This window comes from Dreissena polymorpha, chromosome 2, assembly GCF_020536995.1.
Source record: "Dreissena polymorpha isolate Duluth1 chromosome 2, UMN_Dpol_1.0, whole genome shotgun sequence".
Taxonomy (NCBI): Eukaryota; Metazoa; Mollusca; class Bivalvia; order Myida; family Dreissenidae; genus Dreissena; species Dreissena polymorpha.
This window is the reverse complement of record NC_068356.1, coordinates 112,916,547-112,940,154: the sequence shown is the minus strand read 5'-3', so window position 1 is coordinate 112,940,154 and position 23,608 is coordinate 112,916,547. Positions and strand designations below refer to the sequence as shown.

The 23,608-nt window shown below is 31.3% G+C and overlaps 1 protein-coding gene across 1 annotated transcript; it reads right to left on the bottom strand.

Moving 5' to 3' along the window:
* Positions 1–225: 225 nt before the first annotated feature.
* On the bottom strand, positions 226–12,479 carry LOC127869994 (tachykinin-like peptides receptor 99D). Its single transcript, XM_052412655.1, has 6 exons — positions 12,366–12,479; positions 10,963–11,448; positions 4,115–4,297; positions 2,053–2,203; positions 1,396–1,592; positions 226–490 (listed from the first exon to the last, which is right to left on the bottom strand). The coding sequence occupies exons 2-6, from the start codon at positions 11,361–11,363 to the stop codon at positions 226–228; spliced, it is 1,197 nt and encodes a 398-aa protein (XP_052268615.1). The 5' UTR covers positions 11,364–11,448; positions 12,366–12,479.
* Positions 12,480–23,608: the final 11,129 nt, after the last annotated feature.

Sequence of the window (23,608 nt, the reverse complement as noted above, 5' to 3'; positions counted from 1 at the left end):
CAACACGGTACAATTGCGAAATATTCAATACAGTCACAACATTTATGCAGCCATTACTTAATCTTAATCAACCAAATGTACTCTGAAAACCGTAACTTTAAAGATTAAATACGCATTAAAATACTATACTTTCTAATCAGAAAGAACGAATAATTTTCATCTAGGCGATAAACGGTGAACGGTCCTTTGCATTTTTGAAGATTCAACTATGGTCGCAATGCTTATTTACAGATCATGCTCCATACGACTGGGCGATCCTCGGCAGACGGTGCTTTGGCATTTGTTACTGCGTCGAGTGAGGCAGGATTCCGTGTCTACGTACTCCGTCAACGTGTGCATCAAGTAACCGTTTCTATCTGAACCATATTTATCGGACATTGCTCTAGCTGCGTTTGGAAAGAGTGTGCGACGGAAGCGGAGCTGGGTCCTTGACCTCTTACAACGGCGACAAGGGCACCAACAAAACACGTGCATAAACCCCTCCCGGAATCTGAAAGTCGAAGACTGGAGATAACAGGCTTAATACTAAATGAAGTTTAAAAGGTTTTGTGTACTGCATGTTATATTTCATCAGCGTTATTAATCAAAGGAGATAAACAATTTGTTAAAAAATTAAATGGTTTAGGAAAAGAACAACATTTTAATTTGATCTCTTTATGATCTCTGCATTAAGTAAGACAATAACACACGATAGAGCTGGGTCGGACGTACATTATCGTCTTGATGCCGATAAAGGGTCGGGAGGGTCTTTACTAATTTTACTAGATTGGTTTTCATAATGCAAAAACACATAAAGGGTATCCATTATGCCTGAATGTTGCTTATAGCGAAATTCGACATTAAATCGAATAATTGTAGAACCCCAATACTACCTAAATCAAAACTTATCTGTTGAAGACCAGATAAGTACAGCAGTTTATAACATAATTTCAATATACGCTCTTCTTGAGCAGAAACGGCATCCGATGTCAATGACCCATATATGTTGTAGTTTTTTTTTACTTTTAACTATACAAAAACAATGTTCTAATAACGCACCTGGTATCAAACGATGTAACGTTAACTTCTAGCACATTTCATAGATATCTTTACAAAGCTGTTTAAAGGAAAATTGCCTGGATTTGTTTAATTTTATTGGCGTACATTTAATGAACATGCAATATAAGAACATTTTGAATATTCAGGAGTTAATTTTATTTTGCTAGATGAAACCGCCGTATAGTTTGTGATTATTCAATGACAACTGTAAAAGGTGTGTACAAGTTAAAACCAGTTCTGTAAGGCTTTTATATGTTATATAAAAGCAAATATTCGAACACGATTACGTGGACAATTATATCGACATGTATTTTGTATCCTATTCAAAGATTTGTATTTTTGAACATTATGCCCTACCTTGCATTAATCCATCCGTAAATGATAGGATTATACATGGAGTTGCTCATGGCCATCAGGTAGATTATGATGTAGATTTGTTGGATGTATTCGTATTCGGTAATCGAATTGTAGTAACTTGTCAGTAGAAAGTATGTGTGCATTGGTAGCCAGCATATAGCAAATATCAGAACCACCACGATCATCATTTTAACCACCTACAATAATTAAACAAATACATTGTATATATGACTAAACTTGTGTATGTGAAGTAGTATTTTATGCAAACGTTGTGTAAAAATAGTTTTGAAGACTTTATCACTGGCGTCTCATTCGATAAAATCGAGTGAATAGATATTTTGCTTAAATCGTCACATTACTTGTTTGATGACTCTAAACAGTTTTTGCATGCAAACCTTCTCTAGTATGCATTTATTTCTACATGTCTATGTATCTCATAGATATAGCCCCTCATTAGTTGTACCATTTTTTTTAAAGACTTGACACTATCTTTCTGAAAGATAAAACTTTCTTTTGCCCAGCATTTAACATTCTTTCCCCAAAAATACAAGCCAATCTCATCGTTCTTCATATGCATCTTTCGATATAACAAAATGATCTGCATGGTTGACACTGATGTTAGTTTGATAACAATGTATTCTGATTGATGTTGTATACCTTTCGTTTCGACTTGACCCTGTCTGTCTGGATGGAAGTCTCCTCTCCGATAGCCCTGCTTCCCCATAACTCCAATCCAACGCGCGAGTAGGCGGAGACAAGCGTAAGCAGTGGAAACAGGTAGTTAAGCACGAGCAGCAGGTAGTGGTACCTGAAATGTTTGAGTACGAGTAAGGTAAAGTGAAATTGTAAATGTACAGTCAGAATAAATTATATTAAAGGTGTTAAGAGAATGTTAACTATTTGCTGTTTCTTATCCCAATTGTTATCTTTCCCAAAACGAGTGTTTCATTATCACGAGTGACATAAATACCAATATAACATTAACAGCAATATTTTAATATTATAGTTGTCGTCTCTACTATGGTACATTTTGATATCTGTATTAAACAAATACGCCACATTATCAACATAATTAAGTTTTAACTTATTTTAAATCCGATGTTATTAAATTGGAAATTAAAAAATATGGTATAATATTTATTCCATGCAACTCAATCACATATCACAGTATCTCAGTATTACCCAGCGTATCATTATATACAACATTTTTCCACGTCCCACACATTGCATGATATACATAAAATGCATTTTATTTAAAAAAAATACGCATACAATGTTTTAAGCATAACTATATCATATTGTATTTTTTATTATCTTCCGACATAATACAAACAGTGCTTATAAAAGCAGTAAAGCGAATACTACAATTAAGTTAGAATATCAATTCACAATACCCTTCTAAAATTTACATCAGTGTTATATAGTAATTTATCACATGCCATACCTTGTTTCCCATGTAATATAACCATTACGCATATTTTTTATCTGACCCATGTGTAATATACTTGTCAAGCGTTTTAATTAGCTTTGTTTTCGTTCGATTAAGCAATCTCATTTTGTTATTTTTCTGAAATGACATTGCAACGTCAAATGACGTCAAGAAATGTAAACAACATTCGGGATTTATCACTATGTTTGCGTAAATATTCATTTAATTTGCTCATTAAAATGCATGTGATAAAAAAGATCTGACACTCGTTGTCATTTCATACCATATTTTATTAAACTCATCCAGAAAATTTGTTCCTGAACTCGTTTAATAAAATAGTGCATGATATGACAACTCCTGCCAGATCCTATATATATGTCTAATAAATATGGGCCAACTTTAAGCTTAAAGTGATATTATGCGCTTTTTCACTCTTGAATTGAGCTGAAAAGAATTAACAGGTAAAAAGAGTTATTAAATATGTGGTAACTTACCAAATATCTACAACTCATCTCGCTACCAGTTGTCTATAAAAATATATAAATCATATTCGATATTTTACATGACTGTCCCAGTCCTCTAAGCCGAGCGGAATGGTCTTTTTATAAGGATCGGAGTAAGTGTTCTTGTGCTGTATGAACGAATCTGCACTAAAACTAAGTTTAGATTCGCATCGTACATCGAATCATTTATGTCGTCAGTGGTCAAAACGAAAGTACGGTTGATATTCAAATGCGTTATTATTTTCTTTCCGTGATATTGTTTTGGTATTATGATGATGCATTAACAAATATAAGTGTTTATGAAGTGAAAACACCAACAATTAACAACGGTTGCGATAAACACCTATAAACAATGCATATACTGTTAGATGCGCATAATATCACTTTAATATGTTTATAAAGAACATGCAGTTAAACGGATATACAAAGGCACTATAAGAACAAATAAGCCCCGATTAAACTTAGGTCTATGTAAACCACGTTTAGCTTATGCCCATAAAAAACTGTTGTCGTGTGCTATCTATTAAAATTGTCGACGAAGTTGAAATGTGCGTTTACAGGGTACACAATTAAACATTTTTTCTTCAGTTTTTACACAAAATTCTTGTTCAATTAATATTCATTTCACAATTTTAATAAAGCGTTTTTCATTATAAACCTCGCTAGAAGAATACATATTCATACAATAGCTTTTTACCAGATATACCTGAACGATTAACCTCACCTCACTACTTTAATAACAGGGATCGTATATGCTAATGAAGACTCAAACCAACACGATACTTACGCTAGGTCCGTTTCCTTTGGCCACGTAATATCGCATACTGAACCTCCTGGATAAGGAGCTGTCTCAAAGTAAATGATGTTCGGAAATGCCAATGCTACGGAGCAAAGCCAGATGAAGATTATGGCCAAAACCACGTGACGTTTTGGCATGCGTGGTCGAAGGGGATATAGAATTGCTATGTATCTGTAATGATAAACACATATGTTTTACCTTAATGTGTGTAGTACTTGATTGATGAAAGCGACAATTAAATGTGTTGATACTAATTGAATTGTTGTACCAAAATTGGACATTATATTTTACTTATATTTATATATAAAGGACCTTAATAGATGTTTGTTCACTCCAGTTTCTATATAATAGCTAACCCATGTTAACTTTATATGCAAACGTGGAAATAAGGCTGCGTAATAAAGGATGTGAATTCTAAATTATAATATTTATTTTGATATCAAATTATATTTATTGTCAAAATCTGTATTTAAGCATAAACATAAACATATGTCCTTGAAAACTATGACATTGAATATGTCGTTTTTTATAAGACAATATGTTATATATCATATTACAACTTTACTTATTTAGTTTTTTAAAAAAGTTTGCGTAAACACACTCTAAGTTAATATGTAATGTTGCTAGGTTCGAAACATGTAGAAATATAGTATTCTGTTAAAAAAGATTTGCATTTTCGTATGCAAAGTATTGCTTAAATTACATTAACATTACAGAGTCAGTTACATATCGCGGGAGATATTGCTCTTCATATTTCCTTTGACATTTCATAACAAGCTTCTTACATTTTTAACAAAAAAATGCAGATATACACGCGAATTTTCGTATTTTCAGTTTGAATTTCAGAGCAACAAATAGTGCTTTTTGTAAGCATGGAGGAACATACTTTGACGGTATCTTAAAGATGAGCTCGGAGTCATGGACGTTCTAAAAACAGAAGAATTGTGAATGAACGGACACGATAGAATGCACTAGATTATAATTGCTTAGCTTTTTACAATATATCGTGAACGCATTTAACTGAGTCCGTAATATATGTATTGTTCAATTTGAAACGTTTGCAATCAGTTAGCAATTACTATGTTTGAAAATCGGTAAATTGCCTTAAAAAGGAAAGAATGGTCTTCTAGAGGAACTTTTCAAAATATTTATATGGCAAGTTTTATTTTGAAGATAAATTGTTATATTTTGAAATGTTAATATTATTGTTCTGGCATACATAACTGTTGAAATAAGTACAAAAACCCATAAGAAAACACATTTCGGTTACATCTAAATTTAAATGACCTTAATATTGACAATGATTAAAACTTTAAACTCGTACCGCTTCATTGGAATGTTAAATCGTATGATAGCATTGAAGCTGAATCGACCAACAAATATTGAATGTGTACAAAAACCTCTAAAACGGGTACGTGCTTCCTTCACATAAAAAGGGAAAAACTTGCACTGCAAGAACCGAATACGTGCTCAAAGTTTATCCTGCATACATTTAGTTATTGTAATAAATCCAGGAACTTGTCTTTTGTTGAACGTACAACGCTTAAAAACATGTATATGTCGCTATAATGTACGAAGTGACCATTTTGCTTCTTAATATGTATTGTCATAAACTGACTGTTTGCAATTTTGCACACACAGAAAAGTTAAATCCGCAGCATAATTGAATTTTATGAGAACCGTAATGCTCATGTAGTGTCAGCATAAACCACGCCATATGTACCGCGTTATCAAGCGCATATGTCAGAATGCAAGCGCCAAGCCCTCCAGAAAACAAAACATTCATTGATCAGCTAATGCTATTAGCAGACGATGTTAACCATTTGTTTCAACACAAATATGTATTCGCTAAACGTCAGGTAAAGTCACTTTAAATCGAATAATACAAAAACGCAGGAAAGTGTTAATATTAAATAGTTTTAACTACCATAACGTTATTATAAAACAAAAAATAAGTTTGAAATATTAGTAAAATATCTAAAACATTGCTTTAGAACTCTCTGAAAACCTACTTTTATATTTAACAAATAAGTATTGAAGTTTTAAAACACATCTTTTCCCACCTGAAATTCATCAAATAAAACGGCACAAACATCATTGCTTGCATAACATTTTATTTCTGTATTTCTTCTAATTAGTTATTTATTAATTTTATTTGTCGGTAACTCACAACAATAAATGTACTTATCATTTTTCAACAAAACAAACGATTCCATTACATGTTTAAAAGATAAAAGTGACAAGACCTTAATTTTTTTATAATATACATAAAATACTGTAACTGTGCAAAGCCTCATTATGAGTATGAATTTAATCTCAACAGTATTCTGCCTTTATGCCTGCCTTTCCTCGCATTAATATGGCAAACAATAATCGTCTCTTAAAGCTGAAAACTAACAGACAATGAGCTCCTGAGAACGCTGTAAGCACTTGCATTTAAATACTAAAATACGTATTTATTTTAAGTGTAAACAGCTTCAGCGGGAATTTAAAAAGTGCAAAACCGTTGAAGAAGCAATTGATCTTCTCACACATTGTCTTAACGTGTTTAAGCGGATGATTTATTGCTCCGTTATTTTTTCATGAAGAATAATGTCTCACTATTTGTGCAGCAGGATCCGCATATAAGCGCATAATTGAAATCTAATTCAATAGGCCGAAATGTCATTTATAAAACGAATGCGTATTTATGTTAATATTGACTTTGCATCAAATTTACCGCTTCTATGACTTGTAGTGCATAGTTACAAATAAGTCTGATAGTTACGGTACTAATGGACGTTCGTTAGACATGTGCTTTCAGAATGGTATACATTCATGTAAATATAATAGTAAATATAAATACTGAACACGTATATGAATACCATTACTTGCTTGCAACGAATTGTATAGATGTTCAGGGGTGTCTATTTCTTGTCCACAGCAAGAATCTCGCATTTGTACATGCGGACATCTATAATCCGCAATACCACCTAACTCAATTAGCAGTGTATGCAACGGTATTGGGAATTAATTATCTTATTATGACACGAACGATGCCTCCGATTTGATACGAACAGCATACCACAAATGCTCGTGATAGCAACAATGTTTATGAATATACCTTCGCTATGTAATGAGTTGAGCTGAATCGCAACATATCTGCCTTCCTAACTTTGTCTGCTGTATAATTGTTTCCTATTAATACAGATAAGACAGATCGGCCATCAAGGTAGACCCGGGCGTAATAATGTTATTGGGGAATAATGAACAAATTACATTCTTCTTATATGCCGATAGGGTATGAGAAGTGTAGCGTAGTTTGGGGTAATATACTAGCTATATGAAATCTAATCAAATAACGAGACAAATACTGATTACTCCGTAGTAGATTGTAATAATATTTCGTCAAAATCCTATAACACGAATTATGCCATACGTATCTAACAATATCCTACCGTTCACAATTACGATTAAATAAAACTATAATTTCGTCAATATTGTGTTGTTAAAATTGTATCAGTATAAAATATAATAGTAAATCGTTTAAAGGATTATTAGTGAATATGTTAACACATTATTACATTACCATTGACTCAAGGGAGTGATTTGAAATATCTATCTTATAAAAATAATTGTATTTCTTAAATCCTTATGTATCTTCAATCTTGATGTAAGAATGAACTTTGCCCAGAGTAAAATGTTTTTTTTTTGTTTTTTTTTCCAAAACAGCATTTTCCGTTATGTCAATGAGTTTTTTAATTCAACTTTAATTTGTGACATGGTTTGAAGGTTATTCAGGTGGATCAGCTGTAATCAGTCTTGTTTACTGCATAAACTGAGAAATTAAAGATACCCTACACAAGTGAGAGCGTGTCAAAAAGGTCTGAAAAAGTTCATTGTTCTAAATCATACCAATAAATGAAGGCATACTCATAGCTGTGATAAAACGTGAACTGCTGCTCTTGCAGTAAACGAATATAAGTATGGGGTATAAAAATATAATAATACAACATATATACTTTCTATCTTTACGTTGCGATGAAATGCGAAACAAAGTTTCAGTGGTAACAATTTTTTACATGTACACGGATATAGTTAGTAAATTCGAAAATGATGTTAGTAGTTTGAACAATGTTAATTCAATTTCAGATTAAAGATTGTATTATCTGTTCGCAGATAGTTAATGGTATCTAACTGTTGGCGGTTAAACACCATTAATTTCCCGTTTCATTATGTACTTACTTTTCACTCGTCAAATGTAATTCCTCGAAACATATTTCATCCCCTATAATGTGTTTTAAAGAAAACCATACTAAGTATTAATTTGATGCAATAAATTGTTTTGAAGTTTAAAGGGACTTTCCATTCAAGGTCGATCTTAAAACTGTTGGGTTGAACGTAAAATATCTTTGCATTCAATTTTAGCGTGTTCTTATACATTTCAACAAAGAAATTAATTTACTAAAAGCACAGTTTCATGTCATATATATTGACAATTGTTGTGATATTGATTTAAAAGGACACTTATGCATTTTTCACGACTGTTTTCAACGAAGCTTATAACATACAGGCAAACGTCGTAATATTTTAATATACGCGTATTCGTCAGGAATATAAAATGACCAATGTTCCAGACAATATTTGGAAAATATGTTAATCGTAAGACATCTTTTACACAGCTGGTTTGACTTTTACTCGCATGGGCCGTGACGTAAATATTTACGTTGCGACATTGGTTACATACTAAAATATGTTACAGATGTAACGATTCCACCTATAATAGCAATGCATTCGCTTTTTCTGTATTTGTCATTTACTTTTAAAGACTTGCCATTTTATTTTACAAGGTTAACCATGTAAAACACGGCAGTTCAATAGGTACTTTAATACTGGTGTACGGGTTGTAAGTCATATAATTAAATATATGTCCCATATAAGTGTTGATATGTTTAAACTGCAGCTCGGCAAGGAAACACACAATAACATACGAGTATGATCGAATAATAACAAGTATAAAATCCCGAAAATAACACTAAAACTACAAAATACCTGACGCTGTTAAAATCGACACTATAACAACAGTTACTGAGTCCGAACTTCCTTGTTGATTGTAATTAATACATACACGTTATTCGACAGTTTAGATTCTGAAAATATGTGCCATAATGATGAAAGTAATGCGATTTAACTAAAATAATAGAGCCTTTATTCATTTGATATTGAAGGAACAGACCAAAACAACATGATTAATACAATATATTCGCTTGGAGTAAATGTTCACGGGTTTTCTTTTATGATTCATGAAAGTGTACATACGAGTCGTAACTGCATTTCTATAGGTTGCGCTACTCTGTTTGTGTAATAAATATTTTATGAGAATGATGGAGAATACGAATAACTGTTGTTAATTGTGAGTATGTTACTATTTACAAGAAAATACAAAGTTTAAAAAAAAACGTTTGCTGTATCAGCGAAAAGTAAAATCTTATATCACGTCAGTTAACACAGACAAAAATCAAAAAAGAGAACGCAAAGCGGCATGGAAACCATGCACAAGCGCTATTTCTTTAACTAATAAAACTATTTTTATCTTAATAGGTTGCCCAGTACATTTGCTATGGCCAACATCAACAAACAAATCTAATCAACATGCTAGTAATTAATAAATCTGATATAAAATCAAAACCATACCAATTCGGCATGTTTTAATATAAGCATAATTCATGTTTCAATTCATTTCCTTAGAACATCAGACACATTATTGTGTAGCATATATTACCAAAAGCGTTTAAGTTTTGCCAGAAGTTATAATCAAACCTGTTTGTACATCACCAGACTCTGGTATGGTTCCCGATAATTGGCAAACATTGGCTGCAAACAGTTAAGAAATCCACACTGCCCTATTGTTCAAGTACTTATGATGAGCTCATATCCAAACAAATGTTATCAACATGCGCATATGTAACTGACTGGACAAAGTTTAAAATGTGTTGCGCTGATTTTTGATAATTAAAAACAGACTGGCGTGTTACAATTTTAATACTTTGGGCACTTCATCTGTTCATTCCAATAATTAAATACATGTAAATATAATCATGTTATTTTAATTGCTTCAACTGTTTAAGTATGCTCGTAAAGTAAATACGACTGACGTTATAGTCTGTCGGCTTTCTCAAGCCAATAGCGTAGCAGATAATATCGTTCAATCATTCTTATTAAGGTATTGCGTAAAATGTTGCTATGCAAAATAAATAAAGTTTAATTCATCAAACAGGTTAGAAACCCACACTGCCCTTTTGTTCAAGTACTTGTGATGAGTTCGTCTTAAAAAATGTCATCTACATGCGCATATGTAACTAACTGGGCAAAGTTTCACTTGTGTTCCGCTGATTTTAATAATTAATAACGCGTCACAATTTATATACTTTAAGCACTTCATCTGCCTCTATCCAATTATTAAATACATGTTAACATACATTAAGTATAATTTGGCGAATAGTAATTGTCTTTATATTATTGTATAATATAGTTTATTGTCATTATTCAAAGTTCTTAAAACCCTGGAACACACTATATTGAGAGTTTCCATCTATAAGACAGGTATTTCATCTCAAGTAAATTCTGGTCAATACTAATGCATCTAACAGTGTCAATTTTTGTTACAAAATGAATTGTTCGAGACACCATTGTAATATTAAATAACCGTAACAGTCCACTTGCTAATGTTTGAACAAATAATCGTGCTAAGTGAAAAAATAACCATGCAAATCCACAATTAATCGTCTGCGTAAATATACAAGCATGCACTTGATTAGTTAACATAAACGTATGTGGTGTTTAAGTGGTATACTGACCTGTCAACGGCGATGGCCATGAAGGTGAGTACACTTGCAGAGATGGTACACGGGGATATAAAACAGGATAGTTTGCAGAAGAACGTTCCAAACCACCAGTCTTGATACAACAAGTATAGGAACGTAAACGGTAGATTTAATTGAGAGATAAGGAAATCCGCGAGCGCCAGGTTGACAAGAAAATAATTGGTAACCGTTCGCATGCGTTTATGGGCCAGAACTATCCAAATGACGACAAGGTTTCCGCCGGCAGAAATCAACAAAATTGCCGCGAAGGCAACGAAGAATATTGTCTGTTGCCACCATGGTAACAAGAATTGGTAGGGATCTGCCGATTCCTGTGTGGTACTGGTTACGTTAGTAGCCCTTTGCCAGATGAATGAGGAGTTTCGGAAAGACATGTTTGAGTCCCGTTGATGTAATTGTAACGGCGATGGATTCCGATAAGGTCGAGAAAATACTTGCCAATCTGATGCCAACTTTGTTCTGTAAAAAAATGTGTTTAAGTGTAAGAAGACAAGTCGCTATAATCGCTATGCTAAGAGCTTAACATGTAAGCCTTATTACACAGAAAAGGTAAAAACTACATAAAAGTATTAATTAACATACTGTTTAAACGTATTCATATTATAGAGAAATAGTAAATTCAAAGACACGCTAAATTGCAATACTAGATGTTCGCACGAAGGCATATTGAACCACATATGATTCTAGTTGTGTTCGTAAATTTATATAATATATATATATATATATATATATATATATTAAAAAAAAATATATATTAAAAATATATATATAACTATAGAACTATATATATATATATATATATATATATATATATATATATATATATATATATATATATATATATATATATATATATATATATATATATATATATATATACATATATATATATAATAGTCATAATAGCGTTTAAATTTGTAATGTGCAAACCTGATCATGTACTGAAGTTTAAATCGTTTTTTTATATATTAAATTAAGAAAGAGGTGTATCGTTTTCTATTATGATTCTTTCGATATATAATTTGCTCAGCAATGGTATTTTAATGTGAAACCGTAGACACACTGGTGTCGCACACAAATGATATATTTATTCTTGATATATTGTCCAATTGTACATTATTTTTGCAATTCTTTAAATAATAATAATGTTTTATTAAAAGATTATTTTTGTCATATATAAATTATATATTTTTCTGAAAAATAAATTAAACAGAAAAAGTACATTTTTTTCTAAGTAGATCGTCAGATTAAAAACAAAACACTGTTAATAGCTATATAAAAGTGATCTTATTATTTGTATTAAAATTCATATATTTAATGTACAGAAACACATTTTTTTTGATGAAATATAGGTATTTTAAACGTTCTGAACTTACTTTAAATGTGGAAACTCCACAAGTCAAATAGACGTCTTAAATGTAGTCACTTTAATGTTTCGGTTTTGTTGTATGGAATTTCCAAAATAAGGCGTTTATCTCAATGTGTTCGAACGCAAATACTGGAGAAAATTGTGCACTTTATTTTCATTGCCGACAACCTATTTAAAATAATATGCACATTATGTAGTTAATTCCATGTGAACATTCAAGTGTTGTTTTTGTTATTGTAACTGAATTTACCATTCGTTTAAGTAATAAACACAGTTTTAACAAACATTGTAGCTCATACCGAAATGTATAAAACTAAAACAATGATTTTTGATTTTTTTAAGTAAGATAAACCACTTTCTTCGCTTTACACTGTACCACTCAATGTTAGATAAATTGTATTCCTTAATATCAACTGAAGTACTGAGCGGCGAATAAGATATTAGTTTTGCCGCAGCAGCTAGACCGTTCGCTAGCCTTAGCAGATATCGTTTTCGTCTCAAGAAACGTTTCTGCTAGTGCGTGAAGGTATTACTGAGGATATTTCGACTGCCAAATACAGAGCGACACTGATTCCATTTTCTCCAAATATGAATTCGGAATGTCTGCGGTACTGATTCAGCTGTTATAATTAATGCTAGTTAGATTAAAGATTTAAGACAGACTGTGGCCTAAAAATGTTATTGTATGTTTTGCTGTCCTTTTTGGTTTTCATGATATTTTGCTCTAAATAGCATATTTTGAAATATATTTGTGCCACATACAACAAACATTCCCTATATATATCGCGGTCTTTTTAGATGTAAAATTATTAACATTGACATATCTGCTAACTTTTATAAATAAATAAAATATTTTTCACCTTCAGTAACCAAAAATGAGTAGAAAAAAGGTGTTGTTGTTTTTAGTGGTTACAATGAGTAAAAAGATTCGATTAAGTTATACAATAAAACAGCAGTACTTATTTAAATATATTGAAAACACTCAAAACCAATCATATTTTGGGATATTTAAATGCATTATGTAAACGCGTGTTTTAAGAACGTTCATCATTAGCGTGATTTTTATTTAATAGTTTAAATACACATGTTGTGTGGAATCAACATTCTAAATATAAAAGTTGCAAAATGAAAAGTAATTAAACCCGTACAATGTTCCTATATTCTGAAATTATGTTATTGACATATATTTTCACATATAAATAACATCCATAAAACATCATAAAACACCTTCAAACATCTTTTAAACATTATTTGTTGAGCAGATGATGAATCGCTGTTCGCACGTACATGATTAAATAATACTCATTAAGTAAAGCCGCATGCGTGTTCAGTTAAAACGCATTTACAGCAATAGTCTTTTTTATATATCGGGCAGTTTTTTGCGAAAGTTTGGAGGTTTATGATAATTATACCGTACAGTTGCAATCGTGATAAACGCTAACTTTCAACAGAGATTACAATAAAAGCACATATGCTCATTCGTTAAAATAGAAATTCACTGCGAAAAACTTTAAATGGATGTTTTACAGTTTATTACATAACCATTTCTGGTTTGTAAGTACTTAACGTTGTATTATTGGTTTGTGGCTACATAATATACCTTAAGTGTTATTTGTCGAATAGTTAGTGTCTTTATATTATTGTATAACATAGTTTTATTAAAAGTTCTTGAAACCCTAGAACACATTACATTGAGAGTTTCCGTATATAAAAAGTTATTCAATCTTACGCATATTCTGGTCAACACTAATGAGACTAACGTTATCCATTTACGTAACACTATGAATTTATCGAGACAACCTTATTGTATTATATATTAATTTAATTGAACAAGGCCTCAAGTTCAGATCGATCTCTGAAGTAACACATAGATGTGCGAATGTCGAATTTAAAGGCTCAAAATAAAGTTGCAATGGCGCCCTATTAAGACAATACTAAGTTATTTATAAGTGCAATCAAGTTATATGTGTTAGACGTACGATTATAAACATATTGTTATTCAGCTAAAAAACATTCTTATTCTTCTTCATTTTCCGACCAACGCCCAAGAGTGAGGTCCGCGTCATGTTTTTGCTGATTTTGAGGATACTTGAGGTCCAGACGGCTCCAAATTATGTAAACTATTTCGTTAATTGCACCACACTTTCTTCAATACTTGTCAACTGGAATATATAGCTTTAGAACCTTAATGAATTGGCAAACACACACAAATCCAGTTTTACATAAACTCAGCATGCAAGTTCTACAGATTTTGATGTAAGTAATTGAAAACCGGTAACTAATTGAGCTTTACGCTCTGTTAGTCTGGAAATGTAGTTGTGTTTAGCCCTGCGACGGATATATTGTAAGCGCTATACGAGCAACGATTACAAAAATTAAAATCTATCCAATCATTCATATATAAGTCCTTATAGAATTTGAAGTCAAAGAAGAAAATATTGATACAAATTATAATATAACGTACTTGCCCGGGTTTGACCCATAATGGGTTTCATTATAGTTTCAATAAACAACATAACGCATATTAATAAGTTCAATATATTAATATTTTAAGGTTTAAATTAACAATATGACTTGATACATATTTACTGAATTCGTAACAACTGTTCAATAATAGAGTGTGATCTTTTAAGAGCAATTTGCGACCATTAAGCGGTCTTTTTAACAGATTATCCAAATACAGTTCACATATTTAAAAGCTTATAGACGAAGGTAAATCATGGACTTAAATAATACGCAAACTCAAAAAGACGAATATTATTGCTGATTAAATATCATTATTTGAAATTATATAAAACTTAAAAGCGTTTCAAACGCGAAACGATTGAATACTTAGGATTGTACTTTTTTTCATTTTAATACAGACATGCATTAAAACACTATAATTGAATTGATACCGTTTTTGTTTATGATATGAAGCCCTAATCATTAATATGTTTTAGAAAACACGTTGCGAAATCTATTGCCAAAAATACAAGAGAAAAACTAATTGAACTCGTCAAGTAGTATTAATTAGAACATTATTAGGTTGTATATTTTTCCGCACACTTCATAACTTTGGGTGCCTTGGAGTAAATGAAGTAGTCGCATAATAGCATTGCAAAGCTCACTAGTATAATTGCATTCATAGCAACGAAATTGTTTTAGATTGCATTTATGTTCATTAAAGCTGATAAAATTGTCTAAATCATAAAATATCTTAAAACAGAGTATGCAACGTACAACGTTATATACCATCGCCAGTTTTACATCAGTAATTCACAAGTTACACACACTCATTCGTATAAATTACAATCAGACGTCTACCCAGACCCGCAGATTTGTATTGTTTCATTACCAGCGTAACGATATAATGCAATTGGGATCGGTCTTATATTTTTCCTTGTTAATCATTAACTTTAACATATTTATTAATTGGTTATAATAATTCAAAAACATTATAAATATGATCAGCAAGATTAAATTAGGGCTTGTTAAACATGGTATTCTGGGTTGTATGTTGTGCTTTATTAAATAAAACTGCGTATGATAGTATCGTTTTCTATGTTTCATCCAAATAACATACAATTTAGGGCTGGAAGGTATTGAAACATTCATAATCGTAAAATGTTAATCGTTCTACTTTAGCATTAACAAAAAGCTGTGCATCTATCGTTGGCTGCATGGTGTACTGTTGTTGATTACCACGCAAGTTAACATCCGCAGCAGATGTGAGACATATGGATGTAATATTGTCCAAATAAATTAAGTTTGTTCATTATATCGCTATTATGGACAATTAGACGTAGTCGTAGATAGGGGTGGTAAGTTAATACGGTGTCAATGAATCAAAGGAAATTAGTGTTGCTGTAGCTTGTTATACTTCCAATACTGTTATACAGAAATATATATTAAAGATATAACAAATGAGTTGGAGGTATTCTGTTTAATGACAAATATGTAAACCATATAAACAGAGTTGAAGGTATTCTTATTAATGACAAACATGGAAGCTGTACACATAAAGGAACTGAATAATATATTGTTGTTGTTGTTTTTTCAAATGTTACCGAGCATAATATCTGTTCCACGATCTGAAATATTATTGGCAAAATAATAGGAAATTATCATGAATATCTAAGAACAGTGAGCAGTGATATGAAGAAAATGTAATGCTTAAATCTGCAAAGTCAATTATGGAAATCGCAGCAATCATGCAAAGCTAAAGAAAAAGGACAACATTTTAGCCACGTATTCAAAACAAGCTATATGTTACATTCATAAGTAGTACATTCAGGAAAGAATTGGTTCCAAATTTCTTCAAATAAGCCACAAGTAAATATGAATACGGAGGATTTATATTGGAATGAATGTCATATTGAACAATTCAAGTTATTTGTAAAAATGTATCTTAATACTTACATACTACAAATATCAGCTAAATAATCAAGTTAAAAGGTTGTTGTTTCTCCTCATCTATAAAACAATGCCACACATAATGACCAAATTATTAAAACAAGAAAACATATCTTCCTTTATTTGAATACTTCTGTATTGACACAAGTTGGTGAATATAACAAGATTTAAAGAGTGTTCCCTTATGATAAATTTCTTAGATATAGCGCATAAGTGACAGCACGTTAAAACTTTGCTAAATCCCTGTTTCAACAAATCTTCTATATTTTTGCAGTTTATGGATAAAGAAGGAAGTAAATGTGCTCACTTGTGTTAAAACACGCTTTTATTGTGTGTGACGGTTACCTTTTGTTGCTTTATTTTTTTTCTTATTTTTTTTTTCACGAAGAGAGATTTAAGCATGTATATATAACAAAAGCATTCGCAAGATATGTGTTTTATTGGGTAGTCGAGATTTTTAACGTTTAATTGTACGTTCTTGAAGAAAAAACATGTTTATTTATCCTCAAAATTAATTGAATAATGATTCTTTCCTTTAGTCGCAGAGACTATACTGTAGATAATTCGCTCTGTACATTATATGCATTTATAATGGTTTTTATGAGAATAAATTATTTGTTGGCCAGCATGTATGTTACGCATGGTTCGTATAATAATGAAGTAGATCTAATAAATGAGGACTAAAGTAGTGAACCATTACACATTCATTTATCAATATGATCTAGAAAAGAAATCGAAGCAATTACCTTGTTATGTATAGACAAGGAACTGATAAATTCCAACTCATATGTTCAAAATCCGTTTTCAGATTATTATATTAAACGGTGGATATGATTGTTTAATTATTTGTTATGATATAGTGCCCTTTTTATAAATGAGTATTATGCTAATGCGAATTCTTAATTTCAAACGAACAGTTAGTTGATAAAGTTTTATGCCATTTATAATAAGTTTGGAGTACATTCACTTTTTAGAAATTAATTCAACAAACATGTTTATATGCCTTAAAAGGACCTTTTCACAGATTTTGGCATGTATTGAAATGTGTCATTAAATGCTTTATCTCGATCGATGTAAACATTGGATCTAAAAAGCTCCAGTAAAAAAAAACAGAATAAAATTTAGGAAAGAAAAAAGGAACCCTCAACTGGACTCGATTCACTGACGACTGGATTAAAAATCTATCCACTCGACCATCTGTGCTCATGCAATGAATGATGTTTTTATACCTAAATAAGCAATCCTCGTAGTATCACAAAATTTATTGACAACAAAAGAACTGTCAAACGTATTCAATCGTTTCGCGTAGCAACGCGTAATTATTTTCAGGGTTTTAAATCTGCAAAAGATGCATATATTGGATATTTTAGATCATGGTAAATGTTCAGTATTACCGTTTCCTCACAAACATAACTAAAGCGAACATTTTCGAATCTTAAACATTTTTTAAAATTATTTTGTCAATTTATCATAACGTGAAAAGGCTCCTTTAAAGTGTAATACCCACATAAAAAGCCAGAAATCCATTATTCATTTTTTTCATTTTTTATTCTAATGATTGTCAAAAAATAGACACAACTTTTTATCTGAAGCACATACATAATTACTCTTAATGATACAGGGAAAAACTCATAATAAACCTGCATGAGGTATGAATCTACAAATTTAAAATCAGAACGCGAAAGAAGTACAGTATGTGATATTTAAATGAAAAGTGTAGTTTGCTTGATATTGAACGTCTGTCACAGTTTTTGACTGATTAACTTGAGATTCCAATATGTCATTCCCATGAAGACACAATGCTATCCTTTTAATGAATGACATGAACAGGAATACAGATGACAAAGAGTTTCAGTGTATTAAGCTCTTTATAAAACAGGTCCAGTTATTTTCTGGTTATGACCAATTTAATACATGACTATACGCTTATTCAGTATTTCGCGTTCAATCACCTCTAGATCAAATTCGTTTAGAAGAATGTCTTTTCAGACTATATTGGAATTGGTGTCGATTTATTCAGCCTGTTGAAGTAGAGGAGACATGTTCGGGAGAGCCAGAATTATCATAACTTTTAATAATGTGTGTAAGATGATTGAAACTGTAATACTGCATTAAGCTTACTTACATTCTAAAACATGTAATAACCATGTATTGCTTTTCGGAAAATAAAACATGTAAAATATATTTTTTTTCAAATAACCCTAATCGCTTTCTACGCTGTACACTGTAGCACTGAACGTAAAATGTAGTTTAATACGTAATTCTCACTCGAGTTTCTAAGTAGCCGATTAGCAGCAGCTGGACCGTAGATTCACATGAGCAGCTACATGATACGTGTCTGCTTGTTTGCGAAAGTTAAACTGCGGATAGTTCGACTTTCAATTACAGATCGACGCTGATCTTGTTTATGGTGGTTATTTTGGTGATTACATCTTTATTTAGGCGAACATGATACCAAAGAGTGTATTTGCTGGACATGAAAAGAGACAGCGCCGACATTATTTTGATTTGAACCACATATGATACATATTTGTGCGATGCCACTATATACGCTTTACATATCGTACGATTTTGCAAAATGCTCGATTATTTACATTGCAATATCTGCTTAATTTAAAAAAATAGGACAAATATTTTTTTTTTGCCTCCATTAACCATGATTGATTGTATAAATCAACTGCAATCTGCCCATCATGAAAAATAGAAAAGCTTCAAATGGGTAATTACGTCTGAAATGTCGAAATCAGTTAGGCAATTATAAGGCAAAATTTGTTCAAATTTTTTGAGATAAATCATATAAAAATCTATAATTTGGATATTTGTTGGTTTAACAAAACTATTAAGAATGTTTAGCGTTTGTTTTAATAAATAATTAAAAAAAATGTATATATTCTAAAAAGAACAGCTGAAAACGTAATTTAAATAGTGAATTGAATTATCTGAAATCTGAATATGCGTAATTGCCAACTATTTTAACGAAACATCTACCCATAAAAGCGATGTTAAAAGACAGTCAATCAGTAAAACATTGTTGTTGTTTTTAGACGACGAATATACACTGTGCGCTTTTACTTACATAGCTAATGTTATACACATTAATTAAGCCGCATGTTCGTTCAGTTTAAACGACATGCATAGCGCTACTCGTTGTTGTATACAAGTCAATTCGCTGCGAAAGTTGGGATGTTTTATAGTAACTACGCGGTACAAAATTTGCGATCGCGCTACATGCTGAGTTTAAACATCATTAAGGGTAAAGCCTGTTTATATACGAATATTCGAATACGTAATTTATATATAGGAATACACTCCAACACCTTGATAAATGTGTTAAATCTGTTTTTTTTTAAATAAACAAACCTCAATAAAATTTAATTCAACACAAATTTCCATAAGGATTTATACGTACTTGAAGTTGTATTCTGTGCAAGTGTTTGTAGTTAACAAGGTCAGTATAATCTGTTGAATAGTGATTGTCTTAATATTATGGTATAATTTAGTTTGCTACAATTATTTAAATTTATGAAATCCTAAGAATATATACAACGCTTTCTTGAAGTGCATTGATAGTGGCCGTAAAAAATAAATCGTTCAATCCTGAGTATATTCTGGTCAACACTAATGCATTGAACTATTCCCATTTTTGTAACAAAGTTAATTGTCTGATACACATTTGTTGCTTTAAATTTAGATATAAACGAACACGGACTGAAAGTTCAGTTTTACCTCGGGACTTATATACACTCATTTAATTTGAATACTAAGTGTACTTCTATTCAGTCACATGATATACAAGAATAAAACATGATATACATTCTTTAAAATGCAGGAAACAATGGCCATGAACACGTCTTAATTAGAGGCTCAAAATAAGTGAATTTATTCAACATATATTGTTATACAGAATAAAAAAAATATGCTGCTAAAACATTCATTTTTCGTGCTCTTCTGCTTTTCCTGACCGACGCCGAAGGCTTAGGTCCGCTCTCTGTTCTAGGACTAACTGGGGATCACCATGGTTACCAATAGACTCGAAGTGGTCTGACTTATTTCTTAAATAAAACCCCACTTTTCTCCAATATTTGTAAAATTGGTTAAATTACTTTAACAGCTTAATGAATAAGCAAACACTCATTTTTTATTAAACATATACGCAACATGCAAGTTCTACATAATTTGATATGTTTCATTGATGACCGGTAAATATTTGAGCCTGATGCCGTTGTAAGTCTGGAAATATTGTTGAATGTTGCAGTGCGGTGGATGTGGTTTTAGCCCTTGGCGATCAGCGTTACATAACTTAACATCCGTTAACATCTGTTCAGCCATGCATATTTAAGGTCTTATATAAGTACTTGTTAAAGATAATGTACCAGTATCGTTTGTTAAAGTCTTTGTAGAAGAAAAGTTGCATGCGCCCATTGAAGGAACACAAGGCGCTAAAGATTTAAAGTTATATACCGTCTAAACACGGTGTAAAATCGTTGTTGATGGATATCTTATCGACCATAAATAAAGACAAAAATGCATTAAAACCGGTCAAGTGATTAGAAAAAATTATTAAATCATATAGTTTCCGCACACTTAATACGTCGCAATGCCTCTAAAGTAAATTCAATAGTTACATAACATACTTACCAAGCGTTGACAGACATCGCAATTCAAATACTAGAGACAAATATATTGAAATCGGTCAAGTAGTAATAATTATAAAATTGTTAAATCGTATATTTTCCACAAGCTTAATAAATCGGGACGCCTCTGGAGTAAATCTGGTAATAACATACAATTTGTACCAAACGTACCAGTATAATTCGCGACAAATTCATCTGAACATTAACATAATTGAATGTACTTCATACAAACGAAATAGATTTTAAATGAAATAATCGTGTGTTTTTCATAAGAACTGAAACCATTTGCACAAGCATTAAAATTGTTCGGTAACTTATAAAAATATACAGAACAAAGAATGCAACGTGCATCGTTCTATATCGCCGTCTGTTTTACATAATGCATTTCCAATTCACACACCACTTCACCACTTCATATAAATTACAAATCGCGCCAAACGACCCGCAGACTTTATAGTGTCGTAAACAACGTAACGATGTTATGAAAATGGGATCGGTCTATTACTTTTCCTCAAAATCGTTTACTTAAATATATTTATTAATTGGAGATACATAAGTTATATACATCATACACGATGCTCAGCAAGATGTCTAAAAGGGCATGTTATAAAATGGTATTCTGGGTTATTTGTTGTGCTGTATTAAGTAATAATTGCATATCGATTACTATATTCCATCCGAATAACATACTATGTACCGCTTTAATGTTTACAAGCATAAAAAGTGTTCAACTAGAAAATTAACAATAAGCCATTCCTTAATCATTGCCTGTCTGATGTATTTTTGGTTGATTATCTCGCAAGTAAACAACTACAGCATATGGATGAAATTTGGGCGTACTATTGTTCCAACACATGTAGTTTGTGTATTATATTTACATTATGGCCTATTAAACGTAGCCTTACATCGCAGTGGTGTAGTTGATATGCTGTCATTGAATAAAACAAAATAAGCGTAGCTTTGCTTTTTATACTTCTCATACTTCCAAAAAATATAGAAAAGATATAACAATCATGTATAATATAAAAACTGAGTTGAAGGTATTCTTAATAATAATATACAATGACGCTCTAGACATAAAAAACACTAGCATATGTTTCTTTTTTTAAAATTACAGCGCGTTATAAATGTCAAACTATCTAGAAAAAGCATGGATACAAAAAACGGAAATGATAATGAATGTCTCAGTTAAGCGACAAGTGAGACGAATACAATGCAATGCTTTTACCGGCAAAGTAGATTATCGAAATTGAAGCAATCAAGCAAAGCTCAAAACAACGAAAACAATTTTAGCCTGCTATTCAAACATGCTACATCTTACATTCATAAGTCGTACATTCAAGACCTAAGTGATTCCAAATTCATGACACCATTGTATCAAAAATGAGCAACAAGTAAATCTGATTACGGAGACCGTATGTGTTTTGTTGGATTAAAAATGTTATTAAGCAACTCATGTCAGTTGTAAATATGTTTCTTTATGTCCACATGTTACAAATATCAGCTTAATTATAAAGTTAACAGGTTAGGGTTCCTCCTAATCTATCAACTGTTCCAAGATATAATGGTTAAATGATTTAAAGAAGAGAAAGTATCTTTCTTAACTTGATTAGTTCTGTGTAAACACCAGTTGGCGAATATTAGCAAGATTTAAACAGTTTTTCTCTTTAAAATAAATTTCGAAGAAAAAGCGCACATTTGACAACTCGTTATTGCTATGGTCAATCCTTTTCACCAATAATCTTCAATTTTTTAGCAGTTTAAGGATTAAAAAATAAGTCTATTGTGTTCACCTTGTGTAAAAAAAATACGTGTTCATTTATGTTCATTTATGTTGTTCACTTATTTCCTTTTTTCTCAATAAGTTTTTCTCACTTAGACAATATTAAGCATGTATGTTAGCCAATAACATTCGCAAGTTCTCTGTTTTATTGGGTGGTCGGGATTTGTATTTATATGTATACATACTTGGAGACTAAAATATGTTAATTTAACATCAAAAGTAAGTGAACACAATTTTTAACTAAAATCGTGTAGACTAAACTCTAGTTAACACGCTCCAACACAATAGTTAATTTCAAATTTATATATGATATGCATGTATAATAGTTTTTCAGAAAATAAATTAATAAAAAGCCGCATTTATGTTACGCATCGTTTGTACGATAATAAGCTGCTTCAAATTAATTAGGACTGAATTAGTGAATTGTGAAAAACCGTT

Bases quoted from the DNA above. Each gene is read 5' to 3' on its own strand.
- LOC127869994 (XM_052412655.1), bottom strand. From the start codon at position 11,363: ATGTCTTTCCGAAACTCCTCATTCATCTGGCAAAGGGCTACTAACGTA. The intron at 4,298-10,962 runs GTCAGTATACCA...TTATCATTACAG, and splicing joins ATGGCCATCGCCGTTGACAG to ATACATAGCAATTCTATATC. The intron at 2,204-4,114 runs GTAAGTATCGTG...CAAACATTTCAG, and splicing joins CCAAAGGAAACGGACCTAGC to GTACCACTACCTGCTGCTCG.